General features: G+C 56.7%; 2 protein-coding genes across 2 annotated transcripts; one reads left to right on the top strand and one right to left on the bottom strand.

Annotated features, from left to right (window-relative positions):
- Positions 1-456: 456 nt before the first annotated feature.
- F5144DRAFT_506836 (transmembrane amino acid transporter protein-domain-containing protein) lies at positions 457-3,522 on the bottom strand. The gene is made up of 2 exons (XM_066786479.1): positions 1,075-3,522; positions 457-1,008 (listed from the first exon to the last, which is right to left on the bottom strand). Exons 1-2 carry the CDS (start codon positions 3,130-3,132, stop codon positions 835-837), a joined length of 2,232 nt encoding a protein of 743 aa, XP_066647064.1. The 5' UTR covers positions 3,133-3,522; the 3' UTR covers positions 457-834.
- A 1,154-nt stretch (positions 3,523-4,676) lies between these two features.
- Positions 4,677-11,940, top strand: F5144DRAFT_483815 (amino acid permease-domain-containing protein; the record flags this gene model as incomplete). The annotated part of the gene is made up of 6 exons (XM_066785407.1): positions 4,677-4,821; positions 4,879-5,864; positions 5,917-6,925; positions 7,018-8,483; positions 8,824-9,081; positions 9,193-11,940. 6 exons carry the CDS (start codon positions 4,677-4,679, stop codon positions 11,938-11,940), a joined length of 6,612 nt encoding a protein of 2,203 aa, XP_066647063.1.
- Positions 11,941-12,059: the final 119 nt, after the last annotated feature.

The following is a 12,059-nucleotide window of genomic DNA, read 5'->3' as shown; positions in this document are numbered from 1 at the left end:
GACGCCAGAATGTTTCCCAAAGACCAGTCCCTTTGCTGCAGCGTTCACCCCCTTTCACACCAGCCCCAAAAAGCCATCCAAGACACCGTAAAGAAAGATGGTTGGCCTACCTGTCGGGCGCGTTCATCGTGGCGAAAAGAATGTATACAATATTCTATTGTTCAACGATGATGCTGATAGAATATTAATATTGGTGAAAGACGGCAAAGCGGCGAGCAAAATGGCGAGCAAGGTAAGGAGCGAGGTGGTTTTAAGCAATGTGGTCGTGATACAAAGTGAGGTGGAGGTTCACAGTTGATGAGGAAGCTCTCAAAGAAACAGTCAAGGCACGTCAACAGAAGCAAGGATCCCAGGGCTGGTCCGTGCACGTGCCTGCAAGTGGCAACTAACAAGTGTGGCCTGTAGCAAAGCGATTAACAAGTGTGGAGATAGACAACAACATCAAGAGATCAAGAATCTCAGAATAAGATAGCACATGCATTCCGCTTTATCTCCGCTATATGCACAGATGGCATGAGCCTTCTACTGTACACACTCCCATGACAACCCCCATCAATCTCTTCTACCACCTACGGCCGGCCATCGTGTATCCCTATCCTTGTCTCTCTACTTCTTAGCCATCTACCAACATATAACTACACAATGAGATGCCTGAAACAACCGAAACTTGCCCTGAACCCAGCTCCGCCCATGCAAATGAAAAAACGCCAGCAAGTGCCATGCTCAGCGACGGTATCTCACAACCACAGAAGAAGATAAGAAAATGACCCTCAACTCAATCCAAGCCGTCAAGTATACCTACGCAGGGCCCTCGCTCTGCCCCACTCTACCCCATTATAGTCCCTTTCCCTCGCAGTGGCTTGGCAGCCCTCCACCGGGGCTGTTGGCCCAGCTCATGACCGTCAGGCTGGTGGTGTACGCCATGGCGATGAAGCCAAAGACGCAGAGCAGGATGTCGGACCACCGCCGGAGGGCAGACTTGGCTACCCCCTTGTAGTGCAGCATCGGCTGTTACCATCATGGTTAGCATGGGAACATGGGTGACGCAAGAGGAGCTTTAGGAGGGGTACTCACCGGGTAGATATAGACCAGCGGGATGCAGGCAAAGTTGCCGACCAGAGCCACGAACTTGTCCAAGTTATCCGCGCCGCACCACGCGACGAACGCGCACAGCGCCACCACGAAGAAGCGGAACACGTTCTTCTGCCACTTGATGTACGGGTTGTACTTGCCGCTCTTAGTGAACAGCGCGTTCTCCGTAATGCGGATGGCCGGGAAGATCTGCAGCGGCGTGGACAACAGGATGGCGAGCGAGTAGAGGAATTGCACGCCGTTGACGAGCTTGTCGTCCTGCGGCAGGTTGAGCAGCACCACCGTCTCCGTCTTGGAGCCGTAGGCGGCGTACGAGACGGCGCCCATGACCACGAAGAGCGTGGTGATGATGACCATGACGATAAACATGACCTTGGGGAACTTCTGGGGGTGGCGCATCGACTCCTGGATCGGGATGATCAAGCCGATGCCCTCGAACGTAAAGATGGCCGTGCCGATGAAAAGGGTCCAGTCCTTCTGGTTGAACATGATGATGTCGGCGAGCCCCTCCGTGTTGAGCGTGAGGATGTCGTAGTAGAAGAGATAGGCTAGGCCGATGACGATGAAGGCGTCGGCGATGAGCGCGGTGAAGCCGAGCTTCCCGATGTCGCGGAGGAGGGAGAAGGGCAAGAACACCACCATTTGCATGATGATGAGCCATGTGACGGGTATCAGGGTCTTGCAGTCGGTCACGGCAAGGATGAAAGCTTGCAGATTCTCCGAGGTGAAGACAATGTAGGCCGCGACAAAACCCAGCTGACTGATGACGATGGAAGCCAGAATCAGGTTCCTCATCCACTTGCCGTAGAGGATGCCGCCGATGTCACCGAAGGAGCCGTCGACCTTCAACCTCGTCGTGACCAACAAGACGAAGCAATAGTAACTCAGCGCCGCCACGAAGAGGAGGACCAAGTTGCTGAAGAGCATGCCACCGTTGAGGTAGGCGCGGGGGAGGAACAGGACACCGGTCCCGACAAAGGACTTGAGGAGGAGTAGCGCCGCGTTCATGGGACTGTTCTGGCCGCTACCTCCGCGGTGCTTCCTCCTCCTCTTGCGCCGTGACGGTGTCAGCAGCGCGCTCTCTTCCATAGGCTCCTCGTCTGAGCCCGACTCGTAAAAGTCGCCCTCACTGCCAGACGTGAAGTATTCGCCGGGACCCAACGCCTCATCATCTTCCTCGAGCTCTTCACCAGCGAAATGGCCGTACAAGCTCAAGAACTCAAGGAAGTTGTTCGTAAAGAGTTGAGGCGCCTGGTTCTGGCTACTGCCCGAACCATATTCCGCATCATCCCCGTCCCTGGCGGCCCTTCGAATGAAGTTGCGCCGGAAGCCTCCGGGGACCTTGATGTTATTAATATCAAGCTCCTCAGTCTCCGGATCAGGCCTCACAACACTGAAACTCTTGCTGCGCTGCATCTTGCCCCGCTGGTCCGCCTCCTCCGTCCATTTATAGATCGGCCGAGTGATGTCGCCGCCTTGTAACTGCAGGCTCGAGAACTCCTCATCCAGGCTAGACTGCGTCGCGCCGGCGGGCTGTTTGCCCTTGGAACCATCGCTACCCCGTCTGGTCACATCCTCTGATGACCCATCGCCGGGCCGCACCAAATGCCTTTTAATGATTTCTGGGTCCTCGTACGCGCCGCCCCATTGTTTCCTCCCATCGAACGAGCCGTAGTTTGTCGGTGTCCCGGTGGCCGGGGCATTGATGGAAGCCAGGGCAGGGGAGGCTGTGCGGACAGGCGGCGTGCCGAATCGCGGCGGTGACGCGCCCAGGGAATTGGAGAGGGCGGCGGCGAGGGCGGACACACCCGGGCCAGCAACGTGCGAGCCGGGCCCGGGGAGGGGAGTCAGACCACCGCTGCTAGAATCATCGCCCGCTGAGGGTTGCTGTGAGCGTACCGCAGGAGACGTTCCGAGGGTCACCGGGGAAGCGAGGCGGGCGGTGGACTCGGCGCGGTCATAGGAGCGGCCACGAAAGGAGCCGGGCGACGTCCCTAAGTGCTGTATAGGCGGAGGTGAATTCTTGATGGAGTCTGGCATGATTGCTTTGGTTGATAACTACTGGATAACCACTATCGCATGCCTTTGTAGTGTGACAACGGAGTGATGATTCGGCGGTCGGGGATCGGTGGATCGGGAATCTCGAGTCGTCTCCGATGCCGCAACTGGTCTCCCACTGCGTAAACAATCGGCGGGCCCAATGGTGACAATTGATTTAATGGCAGGAGAACGAACAGCGAACAGCAAAATAACGTTATTGATGAGCAAGCTGCAGTTCGGTTCTCACGGGGGAGGACCAGCAGCGGAGGACGAGGAGGCTATCGGGATAAGCACCTGACTGTGGCTTGTGACCTGTTGAAGGGGCCGATTGAGAGCTGAGAGACGGCGAATAGGGGACCGATCTGCTTGGGCAGCCTGCTGACGGCCCAGTGATGACTGTCCCAGGGGGCCAGGCTGGCGGGCTGAGGCTGGAAAACCGGTCCCACAGGCCTCTGGGAACGAGCCCCCGCACCAATGAGGACTCCGATAAAGTGATCAGCAACGGGAAGCACTGTGACCAACACAGTGTGTATCATCCGGTACCAGAGATAAGAGAGGTTCGGCATTCCCTTTTCGTCAAATTCAATGTCGTGTTAGATGCACATGCATCAAACCACCAACAACAGACCCTTTTGTCTTCTAAAAGATCATCATCAGGGCTTAGCCTCCCCAAGGCATATTCCAGAAACATAATACATCTATTTCTTTTATTTCTCCTGTGACGCCTTGCTCTGTTAATCCACTATCACGGGGTTGATGGTTTGTTTGCCAAGCCTGAGGCCCAGACGCCAACCCTTGATTCGGAATGGTGCCTGCCGCTGGCAGTGTGCATGGATTTTGCCTGCCTGGAGGAGAGTCGTCCCTGCCAAATGACGTCGTTTTCCCCCCAAACATGAGCAGCGACGATCGAAGCGCGGGACTGAATTCAGACGGCACACAAAATTCAAGTTTCATCTCTTCTTTCTCCTTTTTGTTTTTCGTCGGTCTTCGGCCGTTGGTTGTGTGAGGAGGCAGCGAGCGCCCTTGGCTACCTACCTAACCGCTAACTCAATTTAGCCCGTGATCCCTTGGTCCCTGTTGGCCGGCGATTGTGGCCAACGTCGAGTCAAACCCACCACCCGATCAATCACTGACTTCCCGGTCTCAAGTTACTGCAGACTGCCTTGCTGCGGTCTCAGACCATCCCCTCCACAGACTTTTCCCCTCTTTGTGGAGTTGACGATCTACTCTCTCCTCAAATCGATGCTCATTGTGGTGGAGCGATTGCATGAAGTCGTCTGGGTGCTACCTTTGACCCTGAAACTGGGGGGGCTGAAAGGCGGTCACGGCGCGCTTGAGAGGGGCCAACGAAGGAAGAGCCCATTAGAGTTCCGAGAGGTCAGCTAGGACTTGCCTGCCAAGCGTCTTTCTGTGACCTCTCTTTTTCTCTTTTTTTTTGGTTATGAACTGGCAGAGGCCGCTGTTTGTTTTCCCCATGAACTGTTTCCCACGGGCAATTTGACGTCGTTGCTCCTCCAAGCATCTTTACGTCAACACCGCCCAACATGGAGCCCGAGTCTCTCACCAAGAGGCACAAGTTGGGGGTGGTGTCCGGTGTTTACATCCCGGTCTGCCTCAACATCCTCAGCATTCTTATGTTCTTGAGATTCGGCTTGATCCTGGGGCAAGTCGGGTTACTTGGCATACTGGGTATGTCCTTTCCACCCTGGTAGATGCTATGGAATACGGTTATACTGACACGGCCAGGCCTCATGCTCATCGCCTACACCGTTGACTTTGTTACGACGCTCTCCCTCTCAGCCATTGCTTCTAACGGAGAAGTTAAAGGAGGTGGTGCCTACTACTTAATTTCGAGGTCTCTAGGACCCGAGTTTGGAGGCTCCATTGGCGTCTTGTTCTACCTCGCTCAGGTGCTAAACACGGCCCTCAATGTCGTGGGTCTTATCGACTGCATCAAGCTGAACCTCGGCGATACCATGCCTGACGGGTATTGGTGGGACTATTTCTTCGGCACGATGGCGCTGGTGGTCTGCACCGGACTCTGTCTTGCTGGCAGCGCCATCTTCTCCAAAGCCAGCAACGCTCTGCTGATTGTCTTGACTATTTCCACCCTCAGCATACCTCTCTCCGCACTCGTGAAGCCGGCATTTAGTGATCCAGACAGGGGGATCGAGTTTACAGGAGCCAGCCTAGCCACCCTGAGATCCAACCTCCTTCCTCACTCCGGCAGCACAGAATTCAAGGGGTTCGAGACTTTCCGAGACTTGTTTGGCATCCTGTTCCCCGCAACTTCTGGCATATTCGCTGGTGCGTCTATGTCAGGGGACCTGCGAAACCCCAGTAAGGCGATTCCGGCGGGCACACTTTGGGCCATGCTGTCGACATTCATTGTTTACTTGCTCGTCATCCTCGCGTTGGCTTCGAGTACAACCCATGCCTCGTTTCTCCTCAACGCCAACATCATCCAAGATACAAATATCTGGCCCCCGATTGTCTTCGCCGGAGAGCTGGCGACCACTTTCTTCTCTGCCTTGATGGGCGTTATTGGGTCTGCGAAGCTCATGCAGGCTCTCGCAAGAGACAAACTGTTCCCAGGCTTGTCGGTTTTCGGAAAGGGTACGAAGAAGGCAGATGAACCCATCGTCGCCATTTTCCTCACCTATGTCGCCGCGCAAATGGCAATGTTTGCCAACTTGAATCAGATTGCGACGCTTATTTCCATGGGATATCAGGTAAGAACTGCGAACCGTGACTAAGGACGATAGGCGGCCTAACACCTGCTAGATGACCTTCTTCGTTATGAACCTTGCGTGTTTCCTCCTTAAGATTGGATCCGCCCCCAACTTCCGTCCAGGCTTCAAGTTTTTCAGTTGGCAAACAGCATTCGTCGGTAGCCTCCTCTCAGCCGCCGCCATGTTCTTCATTGACGAAACATACGCCACCACTGCCGTCTGCCTTTTGGTCTTCCTCTTCCTCCTCATCCACTACCTGAGCCCACCCAAGCACTGGGGCGATGTTTCTCAGAACCTAATCTACCACCAAGTGAGGAAGTATCTTCTGCGCCTCAAGCCAGAGCATATCAAATTCTGGAGACCACAAATTATCCTCCTCATCAACAACCCCAGGAGACAAACTCGGCTGATACAGTTCTGCAACTCTCTGAAGAAGGGGGCGCTCTACATTCTGGGGCACGTCATCGTCACGGACGACTTCGCAGCAGGCGTCACAGAGGCAAAACTACAGCAATCAGCGTGGACCAAGTACATCTCCGAGTACTCGAGGATTAAAGCGTTTGTGCAGCTGACCATGTCTCCTACCATAACATGGGGCGTAAGAAATCTGGTCCTCTCGGCCGGCCTGGGAGGCATGCGGCCCAACATTGCCATTATGGGCTTCTACAACATGGATGATTTGCGTCGCGCCCAGCCCGCTTCTCAGATTCCCGAAGCACCAGTTTCGCCTGTCCCGCCGCAACAGGGCGATTCTCAAGCGGGCCCCAAAGTACGAAGGAGGCGCAGGGGAGACACTTCCTCGCGGATTCTAGAGGGAATATTGCCTACCGATTCCATCAAAAATGAGGATATGATGTCGGTAACGAGCTATCTCACCATCCTCGAGGACCTGGCGCTGCGGTATCGCTTGAATGTCGCTATCGGCAAGGGCTTCGAAACCTTGGAAACGCCTCGGAAAGACGGGAGCAACACGAAGAAGTACATCGACCTCTGGCCGATTCAAATGTCAGCAGCAATCACGGCAGATGGGAAGAACGTTCTCACCACAAACTTTGATACATGTGAGTAGCCCCGATCGGCGGCCTGGCTCGAAACTGACCGGAGGTAGACACGTTGATTTTGCAATTGGGGTATATCCTCCGTACTGTGCCAGCGTGGAAGAAAGCCTACAACATGCGAGTCATCGTATTTGTCGAGTACGAAAGTGAAGTCGAGGAAGAACGCGGCCGAGTCAAGGCACTGCTGGATAAGTTGAGGATTGATGCTGAGGTGCTGGTGTTTTACCTAGCCTCGGGCAGCCTCTCGACCTACGAAACCGTGATCCACGGCCACTTCACAAACCCGGAAACAGAGAACCTCGTCAATGAATGCTTGAAGAAGGAGGAATGGTGGGAAGATCTACAGACCTACCGGGGCAGCCGCTCAATGACCGAGGCTCAGGAATTCGCATCAATAGCCCAAGTCATGGGGTCTACTTCCGGCAGACCAGGGCTATACAACCCTCACAGCGGCCCTTCGGACGGCATCAATCGGAGGCGGCATAGTCTGACGCAACTCCCCGAGCTGCCCAGAAAGCCGTCCATGTCACAGCTGAACAAATGGGGCGTGAACATGGGTATCCATACACAAAATCTACCCTTCAGCGTCTTTGACAGCTCGGACTCGGATCTTGTCCCTGACAGCGATTCGGATAGCGACTCATCGGAAACGGATGCGCAGTTCGCTGATGTGGAAAGCGCCTCCGGGGAAGACGCTTCCCGTCGGCCGCTATTAACCACTGTTCGCCGGAGAAGGAGCTTCGCCGATGTATTTGCTCGTGCAAAGAGCCCTCGGAGGGAGAAGAGATTGAAGGGATCGCAGTCGCCAATGCAAGGCTCTTATGGGACCATGCCAGACAGGCAGAGCGGGAGCGACACTGGACTAGAGCCACCAAGGCACAGCAGAAAGGGGTCGGCATCGTCGCAAACACCCCGAGGCATTCTCAAACCGGAACGGCCAACACTCTCAAGGCACGGTTCTTCAGCCCCGAGGTTTTCAAGCAACCTGGTCCCCCAAACTACTATTACGAACGAGGATGGCACAGGGCCGCGGATTATGTTTGCGGAAACGGAAACTCGCACCGAGCGGCCTGCCTTGTCTCGCCAGTCATCGTACGGACGGGGCACTGGCGCAGAAACTGGCTCCGGTACGACGACTCCAGTTGATAAGCGAGTTTCGTTCGCAGAGCTAGCACCGGATGCCAAGTCGCCAGCAATATCTCGAAGAAGCTCGATTTCGAAAGGGTCCGACAGCGGCGGCGATACCTCGCTCAACATTCCTGGGCTCCTGGCCTCGTACCAACTCTCCGAGGACGACAGCAAAAACGGGTCAAGCTATTCCACGCAGGGGCTGTCGCTTTCTTTCAATGACCTCCCTAGCCGGGCTCAGCATCTCATTTTAAACGAGCTCATGCGCCAACACAGCAGCGACACGGCTGTGATGCTGACCACGCTGCCCATTCCACAGGAGAACACCTGCCAGAGCGAGGAGGCCAGCCTGGCGTATCTGTCCGACGTCGAGGTCCTCTGTAACGGGCTACCTCCTGTCCTCCTGGTGTTGAGTAACCACATGACTGTGACCGTGAGTCTTTAACTTGGCAAATTTGGGAAATTTGGGGTTGGGATGAATTCGTGGCATGATGTGCCGCCACTCCTGTGCGTGGCCTATGCCATTGTTTGGGTGTCAAACATGAAGCGCTTGGAGACAAAGAAAGGATGCTTGTTTGGTTGTATAAACGATAACGATGATGGAACGTCCTAATACAAAGAACACACTTGATTGCCCTCTTCTTTATTCGTATTAAAAAGTGCCTGGATCGCCACATGCCCCAACTCACAATGCACCCTGGCAAAACCGCTCTCCAACACAACCAACCCCCCATTCTCTGTTACTGCTTTCGAAATTGGTGATGGCTATTCAGCCAACAAGCGCAACCCGCCGGACCCCTAGCCTTTCGCAAAGGCTCCGCGAGCTAGGCCGGCTCAAGAGCAAGACTGACGAGAAAGCAGAAAGAGAATTTGAGGTTGTCCACACCCCCGACCGGCCGACACGGCTCATCACCCCCATTGAGGCGCCCACTGAAGACGAATGCGGTAACGCAATTACAAGGTGGCACCACGCATCAGCCAAGGAGCGACTTCCCCCTCCCTCAAGAGGCCAGTACTGGGAAGCGTATATGGTACGTAACTCTTCTCTTCGGCACGTCCCGGGGCGGTTGGAGGACATGACACCGGCTGCACCGGAGTGGTTTGACATGCAAGATGTCGACCTAACAAGACTTGAAATTCAGGACGACTCGGCTATTGCCTCAGACAGTGATGACGACGAGGATGCGCTCGACCGGTACTATGACGGGAAGTTTGTGTCTGGTCAGGGGGTGGGCCGAGGGGGTTATAGCCAGCAAGCAGAGCTACAACACACCCACCCCCCGCAGCCGGCGCCCCCGAGACGGGACGGGCCTTTGCGACAGGAACCCGGGACGGACCAGAGCTATGTGCCATCATTTTTTCATGGCATTGCAACGGCTTCGCCTGCCCCGGCCCCGGCCCCCCTATTCTCCGGCTCGGTCTGGTCGCCGCCCCGAAGCCAACCCCGGAGCCCAAATCCCACCAGGGGTAGCCCAGTTCCTGCACCGCGATACACCGGAGGTGAGTGCGTCCAGGAAAGTGAGGAGGACGAGGAACCCCCGGTTGACATGGAGCAATTAGTTCGCATGGAAGTCTACCGCCGCGGTCGCTGTCCCTATTGCCGCAACTTCTTTCCTGACGGCGCTTTACCCCTGACTTGTCCCTATCTAGATTGCCAAAAGGATTTCAGCCTGTACCTGGAGTACACAAACCGAAGGGAGGCACCAAAAGCACCCCCAAGGCTTTCACAGAGAGCTTTCGCGGACACTAGTGCCCAGGAGAAGGAGGATATCGAGAGGGTGGGTCAGGCATGTCGCCCAATTGTGCCCAACTTCCGAGCCGAGACTGGCACCCCTCCAAAAGATCCAAAAGATCCAAAAGAGCAACAAAGGCTATTGAAGCACCACACGCCCCAACGACCATCACCATTGTCACAGAATAGGCGAAATTCTGCTACTTTCCTGGTCGAGGTTTCAGCTCTCAAGGAAGATGAAAAAGAACCACTGAGACACTACGGTTCTCAAGGATCTCACACACCAACCCAACAGAGACGCCAATCTTCTACTTTCCGAGTCGAGGTTTCCACTCCCATGGAGGAATTACATGAGCCGTCGAGGTATTACGTGCCCCAGCGGCCTCTCCCGCCGCTACAACAGAGGCAAAATCCGACTTTCCCAATTGGCAATCTCAGTCCCAGGGGACAGCAACAAGAGCCAATGAGACACCACGCTCCCAGAACATCTCCTCAACAGAGAGACCCCTCGCCGTCCAACACCATCCGGACCATCTGGCCCTCCCCTCTGGGTGTCTACGACGAAGCACAGCCTAGCCGCCAAGCTAGAGCTAATAGACCCGAACGCCAGGAAAAGCCCCTCCCCCCACCGGCTCGTTCAGAGAGGAGACCACCCCCTACTTCCTTCCGGACCCAACCACGGCGCATCGCCACGCCGCGCCCTCAATCCATTTCGACCCACCCCGGATTAGCCCGTCCCGGATTGGCCCGCCCCGGACCCCCCTCGGCTCGCCCCGAATCCGTCTCATCCCGGCGCCAATCCACCTCGGCCGAATCCAGCTTGAGCCGGCCCGGATCCATCACGTCACCCCCCGAACCTCTTTCACCACGCCCCGAACCTGTCTCAGCACACCCCGGGCCTATTTCACCACGCCCCGGACCTATCTCACCACACACCGGACCTATCTCAACACGCCCCGGGCCCATCTCAGCACGCCCCAGGTCTATCTCGACCCGGCGTCAATCCACTTCAACACGACCCGAATCTTTCGCAGCCCGGGATCAATCCATCTCGGCCGAATCTATCTCAACACACCCTGGGTCCATCTCAGCCGAACCTACCCCGGTCGAGCCCGTCTCACGTCGGGCCAGGTCCACCTCAAGACGTCCCGAACCTATCTCAACCCGGCGCCGATCCTTTTCGACTCACCCCGAATCCGTCTCAACCCGGCGTCAATCCATCCCACGGCCAGAATCCATCTCAGCCGAATCCGTCTCGAACCGGCCCAAGTCCGTCACGGCACGCCCTTGGTCCGCCTCGTCCCAGTCCATATCAAGCCGCCCTGGATCTGTCTCAGCGCGCCCCGCGTCCATCACGACCCGCCACCAGCAGCTTTACAGCCCGCAGTCGCAGTCGCAGTCGCAGCAGCCCAAACCCACGTACCTCCGCACCCGCCGCAACTCTTCTGTGCCCCCCGTCCAACCACTCACTTCCCCAGTCACCTCGGGCAACGTCAGTGGCAAACCGAGTCCGTCTCCGACCCCGCCAGTGTCAGTACTGCGGTACAGGAGCAAGGAAAGGGGCCGGGCTACGGACACGGCCGGGGGTAGAGGGACGGATAGAGGAAGGAGCAGGGGCCTCAGCAGAAGCCAAACCATGACCACCCCCCGAGCCGGCTACTTCGACCGAGACGGCGGCGCCCTGCTCACCACCGACCGCGACGGCGGCGCCACCCTCCTCACCTCCGACCGAGACGGCGGCGCCCCGCTCACCCCCACCCCCACCCACCACCACCACCACCACCACCACCTCGAACCGACACCCGAACCACCACCCCGAGGCCGATCCACCGCGCCCGCGCCAACCCCCGCCACGGACCCCACCCTCAGCAGCCGCGAGCGCCTCGACGCGCGCCTCCAAGACCTGAAACTGGCCAAGCACAAGCGGCGGCGGTCGACGCACGGCGACCGGCTGGACGACGCCGACGTGCTGGCGTGGAAGGGCCCGGCGGGCAGGGCGAGGTATCAGCGGGAGACGATTAAGGCGGGGGGGGATGATGCGGAGTTGTTTATGGATATTATTGGGCAGTATGAGGGGGATGGGGGGGGTGGGGGTGGGTATGGGGGGGTGGAGGTGGGGGAGGAGGAGAGGGGGAGGGGGAGGAGGGGGTGGGTTTAGATTGGAGGGTGGTTTTTTTGGGGGGGGGGGGCGGGGGGGGGGGTTGATTGTGGGTTTGTAAATACTCGCTGGCATTCATCGCTGGCATTCATTGGCGTATCGATATCGTTGGCTATGAT

The sequence above is a fragment of the Chaetomium tenue genome (assembly GCF_020726465.1).
Source record: "Chaetomium tenue strain MPI-SDFR-AT-0079 chromosome Unknown F5144scaffold_2, whole genome shotgun sequence".
Lineage (NCBI taxonomy): Eukaryota > Fungi > Ascomycota > Sordariomycetes > Sordariales > Chaetomiaceae > Chaetomium > Chaetomium tenue.
The sequence above is the reverse complement of the archived record's forward strand: the minus strand, read 5'-3'. Positions and strand labels throughout refer to the sequence as shown.

Excerpts from the sequence above, each read along its gene's own strand:
- F5144DRAFT_506836 (XM_066786479.1), bottom strand. The coding sequence starts at position 3,132 with ATGCCAGACTCCATCAAGAATTCACCTCCGCCTATACAGCACTTAGGG. Across the intron at positions 1,009-1,074 it reads CGCTGGTCTATATCTACCCG|CCGATGCTGCACTACAAGGG; the intron begins GTGAGTACCCCT and ends TGATGGTAACAG.